Source organism: Halichoerus grypus, chromosome 5 (assembly GCF_964656455.1).
Source record: "Halichoerus grypus chromosome 5, mHalGry1.hap1.1, whole genome shotgun sequence".
Taxonomy (NCBI): domain Eukaryota; kingdom Metazoa; phylum Chordata; class Mammalia; order Carnivora; family Phocidae; genus Halichoerus; species Halichoerus grypus.
In genome coordinates, this window is record NC_135716.1 from 129,904,492 (window position 1) to 129,930,976 (window position 26,485).

General features: G+C 36.1%; 1 protein-coding gene across 1 annotated transcript in view; it reads left to right on the plus strand.

The window, feature by feature from the left end:
• NEGR1 (neuronal growth regulator 1) overlaps positions 1-26,485 on the plus strand; it is an 830,730-nt gene that overhangs the window by 620,975 nt on the left and 183,270 nt on the right. Inside the window, exon 5 of the mRNA XM_078072906.1 lies at positions 16,901-17,021. Coding sequence (XP_077929032.1) covers positions 16,901-17,021 — 121 coding nt within the window. The remainder of the gene's footprint in view (positions 1-16,900; positions 17,022-26,485) is intronic.

The following is a 26,485-nucleotide window of genomic DNA, read 5'->3' on the forward strand; positions in this document are numbered from 1 at the left end:
ATAGTGGAACACACTGGAAAGAGCTTGAAGATAATAGACTCAATGGGGAGCATTATCTTGACCAGTCTTTACACTTTTTACAGTATAATCATACTTGCCTCCAACTGTGAATTTCCATTTTAAAAAATGGTGAACTCAAATTCAGGCAGAAATACTAAACTGAGCATTTAGCCAAAATGACAAAGAAGCAGCACATATTACTACTTCTAACATTGTTCTGAAAACCGTCTACCCTGTGTCTTTTATAAACAAACACATAAACAGTTTCCAGTATGCCCAGTATACACAGATATATGTATATATATATATATATATATATATATATATACACATCAACTTTCTATCTTATACAATAGTCCCCTTTTATCTGCAGTTTCACTTTCCAGGGTTTCAGTTACCCATGGTCAACCATGGTCTGGAAGTACAATATCCTCCTTCTGACATGTGATCAGAAGGTCTTAGTACCCTAACAGTGATCACATTACCTACATCATTCACCTCACTTCATCTCATCACATAGGCACTTTATCATCTTACATCATTACAGGAAGAATAATGGTGAGTATAGTATGATAAGATATTTTGAGAGATATTTTATTCTAGTATATCATTATAATTGTTCTATTTTATTATGAAGTATTGTCATTAATCCTTTACTGTGCTTAATTCTTAAACTTTATCATAGGTATATATGTATGGGAAAAACATAGTCTATGTCGGTTTTATACTATCCAAGATTTCAGGCATGCACTGGAGGTTGTGAAATGTGAATAAGGAGGGACTGTACTCAGATCTTGCAACTTACACACAAAGTAAATAAGTTGTTTGGATTCATATATATGTTTCAGATTCAACTAGTAAAAAAGATTTCTAGTTAAAATAAATACTCCTTTCCTTAGCAGGTATATCCATTTATTTGATCAAAATAGAGCACTTTATGTCTAGAATGTACAACTTTTTTAGAGAAATTATTAGCTTTAGTTTAAATTTTAGGTGAAATATGCCCAGAAATTCTGCTATTTCCATATCTCTCCCCACTAAAAATTAATTTATTAAAGAAATTCTTTAAGAAATGTACATTATTAGGAAATGCCATTGATATCAACATTTGGCCATATAGTATGAATGTCTTTAAGTATCACTTATGTATTACATGAACCTAATAAAGCCATTAACACTGAATGTAACTCATTAGAATTTAACTGTATTAAGTTGAAAAAGCCTGGAGTATAAATTTTAGCAAGATCATAGAATCACAGTGTTTTATAGAGTTCATTCATTCATCACATTCATTTATTCAATGAACGTTTGAAGTGTCTGCCATTTTCCTCATACTGGGCGAGGCCTTAGAGAAACAAAAGTTTATGACACATTATTAGCCATTTCCTAATTTCACTAGAGCCCTGAGCTTCTCTGAGAACCATTTTAATATATCCTTGACCAATAGCACTGAGTAAATTAATGAATAAGAGAAGAGACAATAACTCAGAATAAATATTGAATCCGTAGATGTCATATGAACATGGAAAAATATCTTCCAATTCTCAAATGCATCTCATTTATGGAAGCTGAAGAAGTAGGGAGTCTTCCTAGGGTGGGTCCTCATATCAACCTTTCTGGGTGCTCTAATAACACCTTCCTGACATGCTACTTTTCCACAGTACTTGGTTTGCATAGTACTTGCTATCCTTTTGGTTCCCATGGCAGTTCTGTTCTCTGCGGTAGATCTTCAGTCAGATATCCCTCACATTAAATCACTCTGAAATCCACAATTCATTTCAGATACTCCATTTCCTTAGCAGAAGATGAAAATAAATTTCCTTTTCAAGGCAGACCCATGGAGCTCTCTTTGGCTTTGGTATGGAAGAGACTTTGAGCCTGAATGTCTTTGGAAAATTCTACCTACGAGTAATGGTCTGGATAATTCCTTGGCAAAATTATCTCCCATCCCCCTCCAAATGTATGTAGAATATTTCCTGGCCCCATTGATGACAGACTTGACTATATGACTGCTTTGACTAATTGGCATTACAGATATGACGTAAAGTAAGACACATGAGTGAGAAATCAATAGTGATACCTGTCACTAAGTTGTAGTGGTTATTTCTTACACGGTATTATTGTGGCAATGGCTAAGTAAAACAGGGAATAAGCCTAAAGTTTATCTGTGATTGCTTTCTGAACTAAAGTATATCAGGGGATGTGATAGACATACTGCTTGAATTTTTTCTACAACTCAGCACCCATCTATATTGTATTTTAGTGCTGAGTTATATAGTGTTACATGTGATACTGTTAATATATAAAAATGAAACACTAAAATTAACCATTTAATTTCAGATGATTATTATAAATCATATCTAAGTACTCTAAGGAATACATTAAATTTAATTACATATATAATATAGCACATATTTATATATATACTATAGAAGTATATAAAACATTTATTATATATTAAAAACATATTATATATATCCACACATAGATATATATTAATCTAATTCAGTATGAAGGGATGAAAAAACATAAGGTATTATTATAGAGCAAAACTTACCAAAAACACTAAGGTGATATATTTGCAGACCTTGAATTATTTATTTTATAGGCAGATAATATTAGAGATTTTAAACAAATGATAATGCTACAGAAATTTTCTACTCAGCAGAGAAATGACACTATGACATCTGTCTTGACTTACATAAAGATATGCCATATTTTTGTAACAGAGAATTGAATGGTTGTTTTAGTTTTTATTCATTCAACAGCAATAATATATCTTGTATTTTTTATTGAGTGCCTACTATGTTCCAGGCACTAGTCTAGGATGTATCATTGAACAAAACAAAACTGTTTCCTCATGGATTGTACTTTCCAGGGAGGGAAAAGAGACAATGAGCAAATAAAAAAGTAAACATATACTATGTCAGATGGAAATTGTTGGTACAGAGAACAATGAGGATGTCTAAGAAAGGAGTTGTAAGGTAAGAGAATAGATGTATTATTTTATATAGAGGGACAGGGAAGTCCTCTTCAATATGGTGAAATTGGAGCACAAACTGGAGGCAATGTGGATGCAAGCAAGAAATGAAGACATCTGAAGGTTGAGTATTTCAGCCTGAGGAACTACCAAGTATAAAGAACCTCAAGTAGGGACATTCTTGGTATATGTTCCATGAATATCAGGAAGTTCATTGTGGCCAGAGAAGATTCGGCAAGAAAGATAGTGAACAGAAATGTGGCCGGAGAGAAGGCAGGAGAGTCAGATGGTTTACGGTTTTGTGGACCACTGTAATGAATTTGACTTGTATTCCGAATGAAAGGGGAAGCCAGGGCGTGGTTGTATAGTAGCAACAATGAGGATTTGAGGGCGCCTGGGTGGCTCAGATGGTTGAGCGTCTGCCTTCGGCTCAGGTCATGATCCCAGGGTCCTGGGATCGAGTCCCACATCGGGCTCCCTGCTCAGTGGTGAGCCTGCTTCTCCCTCTCATCTCTCTCTCTGTCTCTTCTGAATAAATAAATAAAATCTTAAAAAAAAGAGAGAGAATGAGGATTTGACTTGTTTTAATAGAAACACTATGGCTGCTATATTGAGTATGACCAATAGCACTGAGTAAATTAATGGAGAGCAAGGGCAGAAGTAGGGGGACCAGTTAGGAAACTTCAATATTTCAAGCCAGAGGTCATGCTGGCTTGCACTAGCATGATAGCTATGCGGTGGTAAGGAGTGATAAGATGCATTTTAAAGACAGAATCTACAAGATTACAGTCTCTCAAGACTTGGAAATGTTTTGTAATGACATTGATGAAATGGCAATAGTAACTGTTCATCAAATGCACGGATAAGTTTTGCAGGATGAGAGCAATAAATAGTGAGAAATCTAGTGATTTTGACGTAAGAGGCAGTAAATAAGATTGAGATTATAAGGAGGGTATCAGCTGCATTTTAGGCATATATATATTTCTGAGCAGAAGAGGGAAGAGCCTAAACATTTTCTCTAATAATTTATTTATGTGCTACTCTTGCTGACATGGAATTTCTTATTTGTCTGTCAGACTTTCCCTTTCCTGACACACCCTTCAGTTGTCAAATTACTTTTGCTGTTAGGCAGAATTTTCTCCTACCAAGTCTTATTTAATCATTTTAGGAAGGATGACATATTTTCGCTTGTTAAACATTCTTAGCTTCAAATACACCTATACTATTGTTTCTGAAAATTACAGTTTTTCTGCCATCCCTCCTCCCACATCTTTTTGTTTCTCTAAGATATATTATTTGTAGGTAAATGTCTCTCCTACTTTATGTCTTCTTATTCTTTGGCTCTTAGTTACTACTTACTGTGTTTGCTCTATCTAGCTTTCTTTCTCCATAAACAGAAATATCTAAAACTGTGTTTTTCAGATAGGAAGAAAAATTACCTCTCAATTCTACAACTAGTATCACTTCCTGCTATGTTGTTTTTCTCCTTGTTCATAAGTTCAGAGCAAGTTGATGGATAAAGCACATCTGTTTCACAGTCATGACCTCTGTTACTTTACTCTCTGAACCATATAGAAATTCTATAACAGTACAAACTCCAGGATGCAGGTCTGAGCACACAGCTGATTGCCACCTCAAAATAAATGGAGAGGTAGAAGTGGTTCAGTTTAGGAACCTGTGCATATAGTTTTGAAAAATGTCATTCACTTAACACATTTCCTATAGTCTTGCTAGACTTCTAACATTTACCCTCATGCATTTGAGGGCAGTGAGCAAGAAGAAAAGGTAGTTTTACAACTATATTTCTATAATATAATTTTTTTTCTTAATTTCCCTTTTTTTCCCCTAGCTACTGAAAGCTTTCTTTTCTCTTCCTCCAAGACAGTGTGTTTGGAAAGTAATTCTTTGGAATATATTAGCAATATGAATTATTCATCTTCCAGAATTAAATAATTTTAATAACTGAATTTTAATCAACTTTTTAAATGTGCTATTTTAAGATTATTGAAGCCACAGACACAAGAATAATAAACCATTTAGTCAACTAAGAAATCTGATTCAGTGATTGATCTGCAGAGGGCAGAAGCCATACCAGCCCAAGGCTCCCTGGTGCCTTTGGGTTTACTAGTAGATCCTTGGAGGAAACTGCCCTGAAGTCAGAGGGAAACTTGATCTGGTGAGAATTAGCCTGAGAAAAAATTCCATCAATGTTTTCCCCATCTATTACCAAGTACATCTTTATTGGTATCATTTTTTACATTGATTGACTGCAAAAAAGTCTTAAATTTATATGTCTAGTTTATTTGTATTCTCACAGATCGATTCTATTCTTTGAAAATGTACCATGACTTAAAACATAACAATAAACATAATAGAAGCTTAAACAACATATCTTGACTGATTAATATAGCTAGAAGATTTTCCCCATGAGAAAAAGATTCCCAAGAATATTTTCGTGTTTTACAAGCAATCTAAAGAGAGCATCTGAACTCTTCTAATCTTTATTTTGGAGGGATTCATTAAGCAATAATTTTTATATCAGGAAATTCATAATCGCTTCAACATGAAAAGAATGCATGCAAACATTTAGGGACTCGGAAAGTTTATACTGATGTGCAACTTGTGTTGCAAGATCGTACGTGCTGAGAATAGAGATGCCTTTGGAGAGTCCCAGCTTCAAAATTCTTACAAACTTGTCCACTGTATCCAAGTCAATCACATTCAGCTATAATTTCAGCATGACTGACAACAGAGAAGAGATCAAATCATGAATAAAGTCTAAAGGAAGAAAGTTTGGTGAACAACTAGGAAAACAGTGAACCATTTAATTCCTATTGATACAGCTGGTGGCCCAATAAATCTGACATTTTACAGTGGATGCATCACTGAAGTGAGCATTGCTGACTATAAGGGGACAGCTACTTCAAGCTGTAATTTTATTACTGCTGACCCTTGCCAAAAGCATGATATGAATGAATTCTGCCTAAGCACCAACAAACTCCTCATTATATATATAATCCTTTATCTCCTTACTGTTCTTTTATCTACTTCTTCATGAGTCACAGATAACCCAACCATCCATCCTTCGATGGCCTCTAACAGATGTACACTCATAATCAAGACACTATCTGATCATTCACACCACAATATAAATGACTAATGAAAGCTTAAGTATATTTAACCTCCTTGAAAGAGTTAAATATTATAATAGCATTACACCGTGAGTTTAGGAAAAGAATCCTTTATGTTGTAGTTTTAAACAATGCACAGATATTTCTTTGAGTGTTTAGGGGGACAGTGCAAGGACCTTCACCAATGCCCCTAAAGTCAGACTTACTATGCAGTTATATATCTTAGCTCTGGATTTTTTTACAAAATATTTTGCTTTTTATGCTCCTGTGCAAACATAAGGGTATCAGAGATCACAGCTTAGTACACTAAGATGGATATTGAGCCTTTAATAAAACCACTGAAGTCAATTTCATGTGAAATTCATGTGAATTTAATGTGAAATTCCACTTTTCATTGTCTTCCATGTGAAAGAGAAAATGATCTCATCATAAGCTTAACTGAATCGATACATTGATCTTTTATATGCCCTAACACGTAAAGAATGTCCACAATTGCATATCTTTCTAGAAAGAACACCTTTGTGTTCCATACACTTTTGATGTTCTATCACATTTTTGAACCCAAGCCTCTTACTTTTTGGTCATTGAGAAATTAGACAAGGTCTACCACAAATGTCTTTCAGAGAAGATTTTTTTGGTTAACTACAATTAAAAAGCAGGGTATAGATGGAATTCTGGGAAAGTAAGAAGTGATACTGGTACAGCTTTTAATTAAATTAATCACATGCTTGCCATACCAAGACAGTGAATTTTTAAAAAATCAGTTCCTTTTCTATCCATATCTTATCATGATCTCATGTTCTTAAAAGGAAGCATAACTGTGATATCCTATTCACTAGTAATAATACCTGTTTAATAATAGCAAATGTTTTTATTGGCTGCTAATTCAGTGCGAAGCACTAAGGTAGCACTTTTCATAAAGTTTGTTTTTGTTTTTGTTTTTAATTCCAGTGTAGTTAATATATAATGTTATATTAGTTTCAGATGTACAATATAATGGTTCTACAATTCCATGTATTACTCAGTGCTCATCAAGATAAGTGTACTCTTAATCCCATCATCTATTTCACTATCCCCCACCCACTGCCCCTCTGGTAACCCTCTGTTTGTTCTTTATAGTTAAGAGTCTGTTTTTTGGTTTGTCTCTCTTTTTTTTTTCCTTTGTTCATTTGTTTGGTTTCTTAAGTTCCGTATATGAGTAAAATCATATGGTTTTTGTCTTTCCTTGATTGGCTTATTTCGCTTAGCATTATACTCTCTAGCTCCATCCATGTTGTTGCAAATGGTAAGATTTCATTCTCTTTTTTTTGGCTGAATAATATTCCATTATATATACTACATCTTCTTTATCCATTCATCTATCTGTGGACACTTGCGCCGCTTCCATAATTTGGCTATTGTAAATAATGCTGCAATAAACATTGGGGTGAATATTTCCCTTTGAATTAGTGTATTGGTATTTTTTGGGTAAATACCCAGTAGCGTGATATCTGGATCACAGGGTAGTTCTATTTTTAATTTTTTGAGGAGCTTCCATATAGTCTTCTACAGTGGCTATACTAGTTTGCATTCCCACCAACAGTGCAGGGGGGTTCCTTTTTCTCCACATTCTCATCAACACTTGTTGTTCCTTGAGCTTTTGATTTTAGCCATTCTGACAGGTGATATGTCATTGTGGTTTTGATTTGCATTTTCCTGATGATGAGTGATGTTGAGCATCACTTCATGTGTCTGTTGGCTATCTGTATGTCTTCTTTGTAGAACTGTCTGTTCATGTCTTCTGCCCATTTTTTAATTGGATTATTTGGGTCTTGGGTGTTGAGTTGTATAAGTTCCTTATATATTTTGGATACTGACCCTTTATCAGACATCATTTGCAAATATCTTCTCCCATTCAGTAGGTTGCCTTTTAGTTTTGTTGGTCATTCCTTTGCTATTCAGAAGCTTTTTATTTTGATGAAATCCCAATAGTTTATTTTTGCTTTTGTTTCCCTTGCCTTGGTAGATATATCTAGAAGATGTTGTTATGGCCAATGTCAGAGAAATTACTGCCTGTGCTCTTTTCTAGGATTTTTATGCTTTTAGGTCTCACATTTAGGTTCTTAATCCATTTTAAGTTTATTTTTGTGTATGGTGTGAGAAAGTGGTCCAGTTTCATTCTTTTGCATGTAACCGTCCAGTTTTCCTAACACTTTGAAGAGACTATCTTTTTCCCAGTACATATTCTTGCCTTCTTTGTTGAAGATTAATTGACCCTATATTGTGGCTTTATTTCTGGGCCTCCATAAAGTGTTTTATGTTGTTCATATAGCAATCCTATGAAGTAGGCACTATTTATTTTATGGATGAGAAAGCTGGAGTTTAGAAGGGTTAAGTAACTCAGATAGTGAATGTTACAACCACTTTTGTTTGGCTGCAAAGAAAAGCCTTTCACTGCTCTATTTTGTGACTGTGTAAATGTTTAAGGTCTTGGGGAAGCTGGAGGTACATTACAAACTGTATTATTTTCATCCCCTGTGAAAAGGGAGCAGAGATGTATTCAATGTGAAAGTCCTTTAGGTGATAAAGATTATTTTTCAACTATATTTCAGTAGTTTGATTTTTTTTTTTTAAATCTGGCTAGGTAAATTACTTTTAAAAATTTTCCCTTAGCAATAACATGGAGTTTTCAGCTTTCTTCAAGATCAAATTAGTCCATAAGGCAAGGAAATATTTGCTTCATGGAAAGGGTTTATTGACCTAGTGATTCATTTCAGTGAGATCTATGACAGCCTTTGAAAGATTGTCATTATTCCTTACCCTAAGGTGCAACCTATCTTCAAGGAAGAAATTTTTCAACTATCATCATCCGCATCTGTAACAATTGTGTATTGAGCACTTCCTATATGATGTGTTTTCTGGTAGGTACTGGAAACCTTAATTTCTTTTCAAAGACTGTTTATTTGACTGAGGCTTCTTTGGTGTAGCTCACAAGTTCTAGAATTTAGACCAAGGTCAACATGCTTATTTACCACAGTGTTTTCCTACATAGCTTCTGTAGGACAGATTTCCTCATGATTTACTTCTCTTTACTATTCTTCACTCTTCTTTATTGTTGTAACTATTTAATATGGCACTTTTGGCATTGTCCATCATTTTGAGGGAGAGGGATGGTGTCAAATTTGTTTGCCTTTGGAGCTATAGAGTTTCATTTGAACTACCTCAATTCACTAAGGCTATTGAAATAATTCTTGGATTCACTCATCTTTTTGATAATAGGACTTTGTACAAAACCAAAGCTCCCACTGAGAATGACAAGAGAGGAAGAAGGTCTTTGTGGCTATTGTCATGTAACTAAGAAAACTTGAATCTTGATTAGGCTTATTGGGTGCCAAGTGCAGAGGTTCTGTTGCTTGCACCTGCAGAGCCTGGAGTTTTGGATGAAGAACCTTTAATTATCTTCATCCTGAAATGACTGGCTAAACAATGAATGGAAATAATCCCACTGAGTAAATGAAAAGGGAAGACTCCTCTTTTATGAGCATCTAATCACACAGGTGTTGAATACCCCTTCTTGACCCTTTCACTGCTGGCTTTTCCCAACATCTGTTCTTTGCTGTTCCCCACATCTGTCTAGTAACATTTCTCTAAAATTTATTTATTTCAATTTGCAATTGCTTCAGCTCATAGCCATATACAATTCGATATAAGGGCAGTATTCCTAAATTTCAGCAGTACAACAAATCAGTCTATTCCAAAGGATGCCATTGTACTTATGAATTTGAGAGGCTTAAGTAATCACTTTCTTTACTACTTTGGTGTAATTGAAAAAAGTTACATCTGAGCAAAACAAAAACTGTCTTTATGAAAAAGAAAAACAAAAACAGTTCCAGAAACACAAACACATGTAGATGCCCATCTTTACACTCCCATTCCCTGTAAAAGCAACTTACAGGGCCAAAATTCACAGATCAATGGAATATGATGGTAAAAAAATAGGTTCTGGGGGCAATCATGCAGAATTTACCACTTGGTTATCTCTTCTATGAAGGGCTCAATATGATTTCTTAAAACACAGAACATTTTTTTAGTGGAAAATGAGTGTTTTGTACAACTTAGCTAAACCATACTTGTAATCCTTGTTATAGCTCCAGTTTGAGACTTAATTAATCATAATTGTTGTGAGGTGTGTATTTCTGGCAAATAAGCAACTATCCCTTATGATGTAAATGACCACAGCCTTTTCCTCACATAAAATTCATGAGTGCATAATAGCTCATGAGCACATAGAAACCTGTTGAACCAGGGATCATTGTTGACCTGAAAAGTCATGAATCACATAACATAGGATGTGGACTAGACCTTAGACATCTACTAGCCCCACTGTCCAACATACCCAGAATAAATCCCAAGAAATATTAGGCCCACAGAACTTCAATATAAAACCTTCTATAATTCCATGGTCTCATAAGTTTGGAAAAAGCATACTATAAAATATTCATAAGGCATACATGCACATCACAGTCCCTGAGATGTGCTCTAGAAAAGAAACCTGCTAGGTATAATCAGATGTTTTTGTGGCCATATAACTATTTTATTTACACAAAGTAATAGGGTTCAGAATGATTTAAACTTGGAATTTCACTAAAAGTGTCCTGTCACTGCCAGTTAACTAAAATGAGTTGACTTAGGTCCAATGTGACCAATGATCTATTTAATTAAATTTTCTCTCAATTCTTTCTTTTTTTATGGATTGGCCAAAGACTTTCTCATCATCCTAAAAATTACTACAACGGCCTCCTAGCAGTTCTGCCTGTTTCCCATCCTGCCTCTCTGCAGACCATGATCTACTCAGCAGCCAAAGAATATTTATAAAAAGTTAATCAAGCCATGTCACTCTGCTCAAAATCTCCAAAACCTCATCTCCTTAGAACAAAATTCAAAGGCTTTACCGTGGGCTTCCAGACTCTACAGAATCTGAGCCCCAGCTGCCTGCCTAATCTTTTCTTCTGGATTCTTCCTCTTGCTTACCCGCTCAGGTCATGATGACCATTTTGCTGCTACTTAAACCTTTTAAGCATGTTTCCACCTCAAGCATGCTCTCAACTCAGGGCCTTTGACTTTTCTGTTTCCTTTTATTGTAATAATTTACTGCAGATGACCACATGATGTCTTTTCTCTCATCATTCAGTTTTCTGCTCAAATATTGCCTTATCAATAAGGGGCTCCATGACTGCACCACAGAAAACAATACATCTCAGCATTCCTTTTTCTTTTACTATGCTCAATTCCCATCTCAGTTCATACAACTTTCTTACTATTTATTTATTTACTTACTTACTCTTGAACATGCATATACATGCATACATATACACACACCCCCTCAAAAATGTTAGCCCTACAAGGCCAGGAATATCATTTTTTCTCATTAACATGGTCCCTAATAAAAATATTTAATTGGCAAAGGAATTAAGAGTAGATAAGTGGATGAATCCACTTCTTGAACAGTCACTTTTAGAGAGGGAGAATAATATGAATAAGGGTTCATTCATGTCCCCAAGAAAAATCAATAGAGCCTTCAAGATCAAGTGTATAATTTTAACCTCAAAATGAAATCTACATCAGACTCCCCTCTCCATATTGATTACGCATAGCCCATAGCCCTTTAATTCTCTAACAAACAAACTGTTCTTAGGGCTTTTTCTTACGTACAGTGTTAATTCTTGACTCATTCTTCATCTGTGCTTCCATATGACATTTTAGGTATCTTTCCATTTTTAGTGTCCATCACAGGAGCCTGTGAACCTCTAGACAACAGGATCATGTCGCTTTAACTTGTGTGGTAAAACACCTAGTGTTAAGCCATATGCACAAAGAACTGCATAAAAGCCTTTTAATGACAAATTAGATTTTATTTCGGTTCATTACGCATGGGTTTTCAGGCAATGTTCCGGATTTCATGGTTTTGTTTATAATGAGTCATGGCCCCCTTGACAAACAAGAAAGTAATTAAACTAACCAGGTTATCAATAGAAGCTTGTGATGGATCTCCTGTTGCATATGGTTATTTCATCTTCAATAATAGTTGGATATTATAAAAGATTATGGCCTCTTAGTGTGACAGGGAGAGAAAGAGAGATTAAAGCCTCTGAGAATAAAGCCTCTGAGAACAAGAGGGGAAATATAATCCTACCTATGGCTCTCACAAGCAAAAAAGTATCATAATAATTGACAAATAAGTGGAGTTTTATTTATAGATGTCTTTTGTATATTTTATTGCCTTTCATGGGGAGATGTGAATTTTGCTTTACAAAGATAATTAAATTTATTAAATAATTTCTTATATTGTGTGAGTGTGTATATATATATTTGTGTATATATGTACACGTACACACACATGAATACATAGACATATATACACACACAGATATATATACACATATATGTAATATGTATTTATATATTTACATATATACTATGTATATACATATATAAATGTGCATAAGTATTATGTCATAATGTTTTCTTCTTCAAATATCTTTGGTAACACTTTTTTTTATTATTTTCACCAAGTTATTAGCAAGCACTTTAATAAAAATAACATTTCTTTGCAAGTTTCTTTCCAGAACTATAAATTGAACTTTTACTATTAAGAATAAAAATACCACAGAGAAATAGAGGTGCTATAATTTCAAAGTGAAGTATCACCCTTAACAGAAAATGATGAATTTCCTAGGGTATTTTTGAAAGGAAAGGCAATGTTCTGTTGTAAGTGTGTTTACAGTTTTCATATTCACTGCATATTGAAAAATCATTAAACTCTGTACTTTTTTATTACTTTGTAAAGAAACCTAAAATATATCCAGAGTGCACACTTACTCAGGTCATTTGTCTGAATGAATTAGTATTTGCATTTTCATGGTTCCTGTTGTGTTGAACACTTTCCCATAGTGTTATTTCAAATATGTAGTATGTTAAAAAGATTGACAGAAAAGAAAATATTTATAAAAATAGATATGCATATCTAAAAGATAGTTATGATAGAAGATAGATACAGCTGCAACGCCAAAAGGAATGCACCATCCATGGAGGAAATCATTGATAAGCTGGAGTTCGTTACAATTAGAAATTTTGGCTCTGTGAAATACACTATTAAGAGTCTGAAAAGACAAGCCACACATTGGGGAAAAGTATTTGTAAAAGGCACATCTGATAAAGGATGGTTATCCAAAATATACAAAGAACTCTTAAAACTCAACAATAAGAATATAAACAACCCAATTGAAAAATGGGCCAAAGACCTTAACAGAACCTTCACCAAATATATACAGATAGCAATTAAGTATATGAAAAGATGCTCCATGCCATATGTCAGCAACGAAATGCAAATTAAAACAATGAGATACCTCTACACACATAATAGAATGACCCAAATCTGGAACACTGACAGCCCCAAATGCTGGCTAGGATGTGGGGCAACAAGAGTGCTCATACATTGTTGGCGGGGATGCAATGTGATAGAACCACTTTGGAAAACGGTTTGGTAGTTTCTTACAAAACTAAACATGCCTTTATCATGTGATCCAACAATTGCACTCTTTTGTATTTACTCAAAGAAACTTAAAACTTATGTACACAAAAACTTGTGCATGGATGTTTACAGCAGCTTCATTTATAATTGCCGATACTTGGAAGCAACCAAGATATTGTTTAGTAAGTGAATGGATGAATAAACTGTGGTACTTCCAGATGATGGAATCTTATTCCATGCTGAAAAGAATTGATCTGTCAAGCCATGAAAGGACATGGAGGAACCGTAAATGCATAACACTAAGGGAAAGAAGCCAACCTGAAAAGGTTACATGCTCTATGATTACAACTATATAACATTCTGGAAAATGCAAAACTTTGGAAACAATAGAAAGATCAGTGGTTTCCAGGAGTGGAGGGGTGGTAGAGATTGCAAGCCAGAGCACAGAAGATTTTTAGGACAGTGAAAATAATTTGTATGATATAATGATAGTTATATGTCATTATGCTTTCCTCTAAACCCATATGATATACAATACCCAGAGTGAAACCTAATGTAAACTATGGATTTTAGGTGATAATGATGTGTCAATATAGGTTCATCAACTGTAACAAGTGTACTGTTGTGGTAGGGGGTGTCAATAACAGAGAGGCTATGCATGTATTGGGGCTAGGAGTATATGGGAGATCTCTCTACCTTCCACTCAGTTTTGTGTGAACTAAAACTGCTCTAAAAAATTAAATCTATCAAAAGAAATGACACATGCATACAACTCTTAATGTTTCTCTCCAAAACTCATTGACTTATTGTCTTACCCATCTCAGGCAATGGGTATTATAACCTTCCGGTTAAGCCAGATGAAGTCACCCTGGACTCGTTTCTTTTTTTCACATCTGTTAGGAAAATCCTATTGGCTTCAACTTCACAACAGACTCCAAAGCCAATTACTTTCACTACCTCTAGTGCTGCCACCCTAACCTGAGCTGCCAGCATCACTTGCCTTGCTTACTGCAACAGCTTCCTACAAGAGCTCAGCTTCCCTTCTGGCCTCACTATGGTCTTTTCTCAACACAGCAGCCAAAATACCTTTGAATTGAACATCAGATTATATCTCTCTTCTATGGTAGTTCACCATTTCACTCAGAGTAAAACCAAGTCCTTAAAATTGCCCTTGGCCGATCTTCCCTCCTTTGGCCTTATGTATTAGTCAGGGTTCTCCAGAGAGACAGAACCAATAATACATTTGTGTGTATATATATATCTACATTTCTATATAGATATATTTCTATATGGAAATAGACACATATATTTATAAATCTATAGATGTCTAGATAGGTAAATACACACATACATATTTACACATATCTACCTACACACACACATGTATGTAAATCTTTAGATGTCTAGATAGATAAATACACACATACATATTTATACATATCTACCTACACGCACACACACACACACACACACACAAAGAGATTATATTATGAGGACTAGCTCACGTGATTATGCAAGCTGAGAAGGCCCCTGAATTGGTGTCTGCAAGTGAAAACCCAGGAATGTCAGTGGTATAGTTCAGTCCAAGTCTGAATGCCAGTGAGAACCAGGGGAGCCAACGGTATAAACCTCAGTCTGAGGGCAGAAGACCAATGTTTTACCTCAAGTAGTCAGACAGAGAAGGGGGGGAATTCTCCCTTCCTCTGCCTTCTGTTCTATTCAGGCCTTCAATGGACTGTATGGTATGTACCCACATGGGAGAGGGCCATACACTTCACTGAGTCCACTGATTTGAATGTTATTTCCATACAGAACCAGACAAACTCAGGAATAATGTTTAGTAAATACCTGGACACTGTGATGCAATCAAGTTTACACAAAATTAACCATCACACTCCATCTCCTGATAATCTCCCTTCTTTCTCTTTGCTTCAGCCACATGGTTATCTTTGGTATTTTTCAAGCAAACCAGGCTTGCCTCAGCCTCACGGCCTTACTGCTAGCTGTTCCCTCTTCGTGGAAGGCTCTTTCTCCAGATATCCACAGAGCAAACTCACTGATCTACAGCTAGTCTTTACGTAAATCTCAATTTCTCAATGAATCTTCCTCAGATAACCCTACATAAAATTGCAGTCCATTCCTTGAACATATTCCTCTTATCTTGCTCTAATTATTTTTTCCCATCTTTCTAATCACCTTCTAACATTTTATTTAAATTATTTATTTACTGCTTATAGTCTGTCTCCACATACCTCCCTCCATCTAGAACATAAACTTCATCATATCAGAAGGATGGACTGCTTTTTGCCTTGAGAAATATCTGGCATATATTCATGGCTCAACAACTATTTGATGAGTAAAGGAGTGGCTATGCTACAAAGAAGCTTTTTAAGCATCATTTTGTGTGCTTTGATCTCTGAACATGCAAAGATAAACAAGATACTCACCCTGCCTTCAGGCAGCTAACAAGCAAGCCTGGCATACCCATAAATAATTACAATGCAAGATAGAAAGTATATGGTATGAGAGAGATTTAGATAAACTATTGAGAGAGAGGAAAACTATTTTCAACCAGAGCAACAGAGTATGGAGACACCTAATTGAGGCTGCATCTGTAGAAATGGAAAAGAATAGCATTTCAGGTAGAAGAAACAACCAAAAAAATCACTAATGTGCTAAAGCGCAGGGAACAGGCAGAAGAAAACACAGGAAAATGAAAAGAGGTCAGGCTTTGAGTCAATATGCCTAAGTCAATATGCCAATATTAAGCCCAAATTCTGCAGCTAAGTAGCTGTGTGACCTTAGATAAATTATTTAACCTCTCTGAGCTTCAGTGTTCACATTTCTGATATTGGGATAATCCCATCTAGCTTAGAGTATTACGTGAGGAAATCATGAACATCAAGCACCTAGCCCAGTGACTGGCTCCCAGGGATCACTCAACAAATGAGAATTATTATGGGAGTGTAGTTTGACTGGAGTACAGATGAAGTAGTCCCCTCAACAATGCCGTTTTTCCAACAGGAAGCAAGGCCAAAATGTATTACATTTACTCTGCACTCCTTGGGAACATTCATCTATTGTCCAACTTGAAAAATGAAGCTGAAAATGACTAGTCTTGTGTTAGAAGCATAAAACACTGAAAATGTGATGCATTGGCCTATGAGGCATAATATTGCTTTGAATATAGAAGGAATAAAAATATATGTGTGTTATACTTCTGCTGATGAGTAGTTTTAGTTACCCACCAGTTTCTTTGCTTGTTTGTTTCTTTTTCAGTCGCTCCTACAATTCAGGAAATTAAATCTGGCACCGTGGCCCCGGGACGCAGTGGATTGATAAGGTGCGAAGGTGCAGGTGTGCCGCCTCCGGCCTTTGAATGGTACAAAGGAGAGAAGAAGTAAGGACTTGGTGATTATTACTGTGTTTCAAGCACTGTGAGCTAATGTGTTTGTGTTTCAGATACTTACTTGAAGCCATTTCTTTAACTGGCTTGAACGATTCTCAGCAGCCTCCTCGCAGGCAGGCAAACTGAAGGGGCCCACATGGGAGGGATGAGTAGCTAATAGCATCTAGAAGAAATGTCCACTTTGGTTTTATATGATCACAGAAATGCCTGCAAATCCCGTGTCGCCAATACATTTCATTTCTTCCCTTCCTTTCTGAACCAGTACACCATTGCTCTTGCTGGCAACCATGTTTACTTGGGAAGTAAACCAGCTTTTAAAGAACTTGGGCACAGCTTTCATGAGTGCACTCCAAAAGCAATTAGAGCTGCTGTCTCTGCCTGGCTTCCTTGAGAAGTCTCAACCCTTTCACCTGCCTTACTCTCCTGCAAGGCATTTTAACATTTCATTTTATAGAACACTATGTTTTAGATATTCTGTCACTAAAGGGCCTGTAGAGGAGATAAAATACATGGTTAAAGGACTAACCAAGGGGATTTTAGGGCTACTGTAACTTTAGCTCCATATGATTGTCCCCTTGAGGAGCCCCAGGAAAAGCCTTGACAAGAGCTATTGAACAAGAGAAGACAGGACTTGACTACTTTCTCTTTACTTTCAACCAGTAGGCTCATTCAGACCTCTTCAGCTGCTCTTATCAAGCTATCAAAGAAGAGTGGGACCCCTGTGGGTTAACTGGAAGATGTAATGCAGAGGGGAGGATATTATCTAGAATATATATATATATATATATATATATATATATATATATATATATATTTTTTTTTTTTTTTTTTTTTTTTTTTTTTTCCTCAAAACTAGGGAAGAATGTGTTCAAGAAAATGCTACGTTGGGCCATATGAAACTGCCATTTTTAGTCAAAAAAGCTAAATATTGGCAATTCCACACTGTTCAACATATATATGTATGGGGTTTACTTATTTATACCATGGCTCATGACAGGACCGCTAAATGTCTGAACTGAAAACTAGTGAAATGACGTAAGAGCTTAGATGTTGCCATAATGGATGACAGTGGATGGAACATAGCAGGTACTTTTTTTTTTTTCTTAAACTGTAATCAAAAGAAGATTTGTGGAAGACCTCCTTCTTCAACACCAGCCTTAACAATAAGGGATATCCCCATAACTATCTCATTTGATCTGAATAACCGACTCTGCTTTTATCTACAATTATTTGCAGCTATTTTTATGCAACCTCTTTTGTAATTTGGGACACTCAATTTTTAATTCTTTTTACTACTTAATGTTTTTACTAATTCTAAATCTACCTCTTTGGGGCTTCATAGAAGCCCCATTTTTTATGTACTTAGAATTAGATAAACTAGTCTGTGGTCACCCTTGTCCTACGGTACAATATTGTATATCAGCGAATAACCTTTCTCAGATTCTGATAATCCAGATTCAGAAGTTCAGTTTTGGATTATATGGACAAACATCTAGAAGAGTGGTTTCCAATCCTCTGTAAGTTATGAAACCCTTTTTTCAAATACAATCTTATGTGGAAGCCCAGTAAGTAATATCTTTGAAAGCAGGACTTCTCTGGTAGATGTGGAGTGAATGGAGCTTCAGTTCCATGTCTCAGAACCTTCCCTTGCAAGGGCCCCCCAAACCCCTGGTTCTTCCACAAAGTGCAGATTAAATAATGACAAACTGGGGCACCTGGGTGGCTCAGTCGTTAAGCGTCTGCCTTCGGCTCAGGTCATGATCCCAGGGTCCTGGGATCGAGCCCCACATTGGGCTCCCTGCTTGGCGGGAAGCCTGCTTCTCCCTCTCCCACTCCCCCTGCTTGTGTTCCCTCTCTCGCTGTGTCTCTCTCTGTCAAATAAATAAATAAAATCTTAAAAAAAAAAAAAAAAAAAAAAAAAAAAAAAAAAAATAAATAAATAATGACAAACTATTTTACATACCTCTCAAAGTCCCTTTTGAATCTGTGTCATACCTTTCTTACAAGCTTAACAGAATTATCCCTAGTAGTACAAGTGAGAGCTCCTTTGTTAAAGTCCTTTTGGTTTCCAGTATTTTGTGAAATTATGTCCTGAATTTTTTTTTTCTATTTCTCTCTTTTCCTTTCCTAAATTCAGCAACCATTGTCAAAAAAGGCTACAATAATCCTTAGTCGACTTTCTTGGCCTATAGCAAAAACAGCAAAGGACCCATTGGTGTCCATAGTCATAGCTTCAGTGGCTTTTTTCCTACTGGAGAGATGGACTATAGCTTTTATTACATTTTCAAAGGAGTTTAGAACCACTGCTAAAAAAGGTGGATTGATTCTCTCCAATCAATGACCTTTCCCAACACACTCACACACCTAGAGAAAATCTGGGAGCTGTGAAAATCAAATGCACTCGTCAAAGGCAAACATACTTTATTTCAGAGTGAAGTATATATCTGTCATTCGTTAAGGTTATAGCTGAGGAAATACTCAAATTATCAAATACCACAAGAGTATATAAAATCCTCTCAAAATTACAGTGAAGCAAATTTGAGAATGTGAAAGGAGTAGGAAATAGAAGGGTTCTGGTTGCTGAATGGTGGTTGTTACACTCACTGAGTGGTTTACCATGCTACCTTCTGAGCCCAGGCCATTCAAATATTTATCTCATTAAAATGAAAAACGACCTATGTAAAAAGCACCTGCTGTTTGACAGGCACTGTTCTAAATTGTTAACAGACATTAACCCATTTTATTTTATTTACGACAAACTTAATAGGTAGGTACGATTATTGTCACCTTTTGCTTGGGGGAGACCAAAGCACAGAGTGTTTTTAAGTAATTTGCACAGGTTCATACAGTTAGTGGCAGAGCTGGGATTTGAACTCAAAAGTCTTGCAGATCTTCATGCAGAGTCCATGCACCTTGTGTAGGTCATGGCACTTCAGAGACTATCAAAATAATTTGAAATGTCAGTGTTAAATGGCAAGGGTAAGGGCATTGCGGGTCAGTTATGAATTAGCAAAATGAAAGACTGCACATACAAACACACACACTTTCTGAATTTACTTAGTCAAAGACACAGAAATAATGGAATCAAGGTAGACACACAGAGAAGAAACAGATAGAGCACGTTTCCAAGCTGTTTTCTTGACCTCAAGGTCACTAACAGAGAAACATGAAGCTGTCAGAGACACCTTTGACAGGTCAAAGTTTGGCAGAGTTTTTACAAGATCTGGAAAAGTTTTATTTCCTAGAGATATTTTCTACTTCAAGCTTGCAAAAATATTCAGAAATAACTTACTCTCTTCAATTCTACTTAAGAGAATGTTTATAGGGGCGCCTGGGTGGCTCAGTTGGTTAAGCGACTGCCTTCGGCTCAGGTCATGATCCTGGAGTCCCAGGATCGAGTCCCGCATCGGGCTCCCTGCTCAGCGGGGGGTCTCCTTCTCTCTCTGACCCTCCTCCCTCTCATGCTCTCTCTCTCTCTCTCAATAAATAAATAAAAATCTTTAAAAAAAAAAAAAAAAGAGAATGTTTATAAAAACTCAGAGCACTGGGTGTTATACGAAAACAATGGATCGTGGATCACCACATCAAAAACTAATGATGTATTGTATGGTGACTAACATAACATAATAAAATTAAACAAAAAAAAACACCTCATCTCTTTTAAATTAAGATCTTCAAAGCCGGATCTTCATTCAAATAAATATGAACAAATAACATAAATAAAAAAGGCAGTACCTGAACATCCTTAGTCTCATCTTTGCCTATAGTTCTTCCACATCTTATAAAATCCATATCTGTGTACTGAGAATAATCTAAAAACCTTTAAAAAAAAACATGCAAAATAAAGCACAATTTAAAAGAACAGAAAGAAACAAATGCTTACTGAGGACAAATCACTTTCAAGGTTCTTTAAATTCTTTTATCTCACTTATTGTTCAGAGTTCTGTGAAACACAATTTATTGTCCTCAATTTACTGATGACAGAACTGAGGCACAAGAGACTTAACCTGTCCAAGAGCTCTCAACTTCAAAGATGCCATCAAGACACATTTTATTGTTAACCTCTCAGTCCACATTCTTTCTCTTGTATACACTGCCATTCTTAGTTATCTACTGCTAAATAAGAAATTAACCCAAGACTTAGCAGCTGAAACCAGTAAGCATTTGCTGTCACAGTTTCTGTGGGTCAGGATGGGAGCAGCTTAGCTGGGTAGTTATGGCTCAGGGTCTCTCATCAGGTCACAGTCAGGTGTCATCTGGTGCTGGTCATCTAAAGGCTTGACTAGGGCTGAAGGATCTGCTTCCAAGGTAGCTCACTCAGATTCCTGGTAAGTTAGTTCTTGTTATAGTCAGAAAGCCTTAGTTAATTGCCTCTTCATAGGGCTGCTTGACTGTCTTCTTGACGTGGTGATTGACTTTTCCCAGAACTAGTAATCCAAGAGAGAGCAAGATAGAAACTGTTTATGACCTAGTCCCAGAAGTTATGCTCTGTCATTTCTCTAATATCTTATTGGTTACACAGGGTGACCCTCTTCAATGTGGAAGGGGAAAATGGGGACATGAATATCAAGAGTTAAGAGTTATCAGATACTATTGGGGCACCTGGGTGGCTTAGTCGTTTGGGCGTCTGCCTTCGGCTCAGGTCATGATCCTGGGGTCCTGGGATCGAGCCCCACATTGGGCTCCCTGCTCAGCGGGAGTCTGCTTCTCCCTCTCCCCAGCCTCTCGCCCTGCTTGTGCTGTCTCTGTCTCTGTCTCTCTCTCTCTCTCTCTCAAATAAATAGATAAAAATCTTAAAAAAAAAAAGGAATCATCAGATACTATCTTCAAAGATAGGCTTCCATAATGGATGACAATAAAAAAAAAAAAAAACTATTTTTTTACATTAGAAATATTAGCCATTTGACCTTTAGTTTATTACACTGTTTTGATAAGCATCATGAGAATGACTAAAGTTATATACTTGTTATTAAAATATTATCCTTTGGTGTAAAATGGTTATTTTTTTAACACTACAGGCTCTTTTAGCATACCTGATAGGGACAGTGCTCACAGACTTAATTTTATTCCATATGCATTTTATTTTTGGGAAAATCAGAGTTTAGAGTTCAATTATATAAAAAACCAAAAATTTAAACTTTTTTTTTCTTGATAATAGAAAGAGACTCCTTATATCCAGTGAAGGGCATTTTCAGAATAGGCAAAGTACTACTAAGCAAGTAATATCTTTGATGACATGAAATTAAGTTAATCTATGTCTTGAAAAGGGTATATTTATTTAGGATTAAGACCAAAAACATAAAATAAATTTTAATGGACTAATGTTTAAGTAAGTATTACAAAAACATGGGCTTTGTAACATTTTGTGAAGATGGCACTGCCATCTTGTAATGGTACCTACTTGGTAGGTAGATCAGTGATGTAAAGCAGTGATCCACAACATTTTTGAAATATATATCCCTATGAGTAAAATTTAAAACTTAGGAAAAACTATCAGTATATGAATACTTATTTGTAAACTGTGTATATGCACTTTTGAACTAATATTTTGCAAACATTAAATGACCTATAACAGATAAAATTTAAAAGATGAGATACAATTATAACATAAATGGGCATTCTATTATTTTCTTTTCATTCTATTATTTTCCAACAGATCACTTTATACCCAATTTGGAGTACCTGCCCTCCATTTTGGAGACTCTTGTAAAGTATGTTAGTTTAAAATAAGGAATTTTAAGGAATTTTCAAGGGCAATTTTAATGACAGGAAAATTTTACCCTACCTACCGACTTTGTAATTTTATAACACATATAACTCACTGTATACTATCTTACCCATTCCTCACACAATTCTTACTAGATTTTTTTTAATTTAATTTTATTGTAGAGCAAGAGAGGGAAAGAGAGAGCACATGCATGAGGGGCAGAGGGAGAGGAAGAGAGAGAGAATCTTAAGCAGCCCCCTGCGGGGCTCGATCTCATCACCCTGAGATCATGACCTGAGATGAAATCAAGAGTTGGATGCTTAACTGACTGGCCACCCAGGTGCCCCATACAATTCTAACTAGATTATACCTAAGGGAAAAAACTCTATCTCATAAAGGTAAAATGACTTGTTGAAGGGAAGTACAGAATGGGAAATAAAATCTAATTCCAAGGCAACCTTGATAGGTGATGGATATATTTATGGACTTGGTAGTGATGGTTTCACAGGTGTATACTTACCCCAAACTCATTGAGTTGTATATATTATTCCTCAACAAAGTGATTTTTAAAAACAAAAACAAAACCAACCCATAATTTCCTGAGTCTTGTGTCAAGATATCCCTCTTCTAGATTTTATACAACTTTGATTATTCAGAAGAGACTAGAAATAAGTTAATTCATTCTCTCTCCCTCTCTTTCTCTCTCTTTCTCTTTCTCTACCCACTTTTTTCTCTCTCTCTTATCTTAAGAGATTAAGCAGTTACATATTTTGACTTAGAAGGGTACTGGAAATAACCCATTACCATCCCATGTTAAAAATAATCTTCCTTCCTGACCTGAGATTTTATGTATTCATTCAACAAATATGCATTGGGCATTTAACTGTGACATAATTGGAAAAGACTGAGAACAAATTAAGTTCGTGCATTGAAGAAACTTCTTTTCTGATGATATTTCACTTTTCTTTTCTTTTTTTTTTTTTAAAGATTTTATTTATTTATTTGACACAGAGAGAAAGAGAGATAGGGAGAGCAGGAACACAAGCAGGGGGAGTGGGAGAGGGAGAAGTAGGCTTCCCAGCAAGCAGGGAGCCCGATGCGGGGCTCGATCCCAGGACCCTGGGATCATGACCTGAGCCAAAGTCAGACACTTAACGACTGAGCCACCCAGGCGCCCCTCTTTTTTTTTTTTTTTTTTTAATAACCTAAGTCTTGTCTGTACAGTTTTGTTACCCCTCTGAGGTCTTTATCATCCCAGGCCAGGGAAGAGGTAAAGGTAAATATATGAAATAAGCGAGAGCATTTCAACTACTGGGAAATGGAAAACACATGTCCATGTAAGACATACATACAAAATATTATATTTAAAACTTTGGACCAATCAAAATTGAAAGCGGGCTAGTCCAGTTTGCATTCCCTGATTTGGAGCTTATAGTTTGTCATAAAAATCACCAAAATGAAATAAGGGCCAAGTAAGAAGATCATAAGGGAGCCCTAAATTAAGTCCTTGAAAGTGCACAACAGGGGTCCATTCAACTCAAATCAGAGCATTAACAAATATTTCAGGGAAAAGGTAGCTTTTATGCTTCATACCAATGAACAGTATTTCCAAACATTGCAAGAAGTCAAGAATAATCATAAGCAAGAAAAGAACGTGGTCAATGTAATGTAAGCATTGTGTGGAGAGGGTTCTTTTTTATGCCTTGAGGTACAGGATGTGAAATCAGGTGTAATAGGAGGTAGGGTTAGAAATGCATGTTAGGGCAAGACTTGGAGCATTTTAAATATCATGATAATACATTTAGACTTGATTCTATAGGTTTTGGGAAGCCACTGAAGGACTTTTCAAGGATAGTAGAAGTATGCATCCCTGTTTTCATAAAATGTTTCTCAGAGTAGTTGGGATGGGAAAGATACAAAATATGGTTTAAACTAGGGTATTAGTTGTGCAATTAAAAAGCAAGAGAGGAGGGGCCCCTGGATGATGCAGTTGGTTAAGCATCCGACTCTTGGTTTCAGCTCAGGTCCTGTTCTCAGGATCGTGAGACCCAGCTGTGTGTCAGGCTCTGAGCACTCAATGCTCAGTCTACTTCAGATTCTCTCTCTCCCTCTGCCCCTCCCACCGTGCAATCTCTCTCTCTCTCTCTCTCAAATAAATAAATAAGTCTTTTTAAAAAAAGCAAGAGAGGGAAAAGTTAGTATTTATATATTTCAGTGATTGATTAGATACAAGGAAAGGACTATTTGAAGATAATTTTAAGTTTTCCAGCTCAGTAATAAGGTGAATGGTGAAGTCATTAACTGAAGCTGGGAACATAGGAAAAGAGATTTGGGGGAGATTGTACTGAGTTTGGTTTAGAACATACTGAAATGAAGGTGTTGATACTGCATACACAGTCCACCAATAGACAGCTGGATTTCAGTTGTATTCTTAAAATTCATAGCAATATTTCCAGAATAAATATCTGATCTCATCACTTTCTACTTAAATCCCTTCAAGGATTCTTGAATGTCCCTAGATGAAAGTCCTAAAATCACAGTATGGCATGGGAGGCCTTCATGTTCCTGCCCCTGTTTACCTCTCTGGCTATCTTGCCTTTCTACCATCCCACAATAGGGTTATAACTGCCTAAAATATCTTAGTTCACAAACTGTGACATGGTCTCTATCTTTAAGGGCTTTTCATATGTTGGCCATTTTGCTTATAAACCCCTTCCACACACACACACCCATCCTGGCTACCTTTGGCTGGCTGCCTTCCATTGGTCCTTTAGTCTCAATACAGATATCACCTTCTCTCAGTAAACTACCCAGACCCATTTCTGCTTGGAAAGGAGTCTCTCCAGATATACTCCCATGTGCTTACCTCTATAAAAGCACTTTTTACATGATACTCAACTTGTTTACTGGTCTCTCTCCTCCTAATCTATAATCTACCTGAGAATGAGGGCTTTGCCCTGTTCGCCATTGTGTTCCCAGCATCTAACATGGTGTTTGAAATACATTCTGTTGCAAGAATGAGTTGTGGCCTTTTAACCATGATGAAGGAGAACCATTCTCATTTTAATACATTTTCAAATTGAGAAGAAAATATTAGTACAAAATTCATCTGTAGCCTTAGATTGCAGGACACGGTAAACCCAACACCTAATTGCAAAACAGAAGCTGGTTTCTGTTGCTCGGTTCTGACTCTCCAGGATTTCTTTTTGGTGAATATGATCTCTGCAAAATGGTTGTGTTGGTATATTATGGGAGGAAATTTGACATTAAAATGGGCACATTGATATTAGAAAAGCAGTTCAAGCAGAGGGGAAAAATCTAGTCATAGGCCAGGTTGTCAGGGATACAAGACTCGCTGCAGTCAGAGGAGGACTGACACCTGCACTATAGCCTTTGTTTACTTGATGTAAAGTTAAAGGCAATATCCTCCCTGTGTGAATCAAATTGTCACAAGTAAGGCAGCCCAAAGGTCTCTAATCTAAAATTATTAATTTCATTAAAATTGATAAAGTAAACAAGACATACATTTTAAATAGCTTAGTAAAGTCTAAAATCATTAAAATGTCCTAATATATTATAATACATTAATTTATTCAAATGTGCAACTAAAGATAGATACCCCTTGGGGCTGAGACATTGATGCACGATATTCTTCAGTCTGTTCCCAGGAATAAATGATATCATGTTGTATTCAAGCCTTAAGTACCAAGCAACACAGTAAACCAGTATGTTGCTATAGCAGCACGTT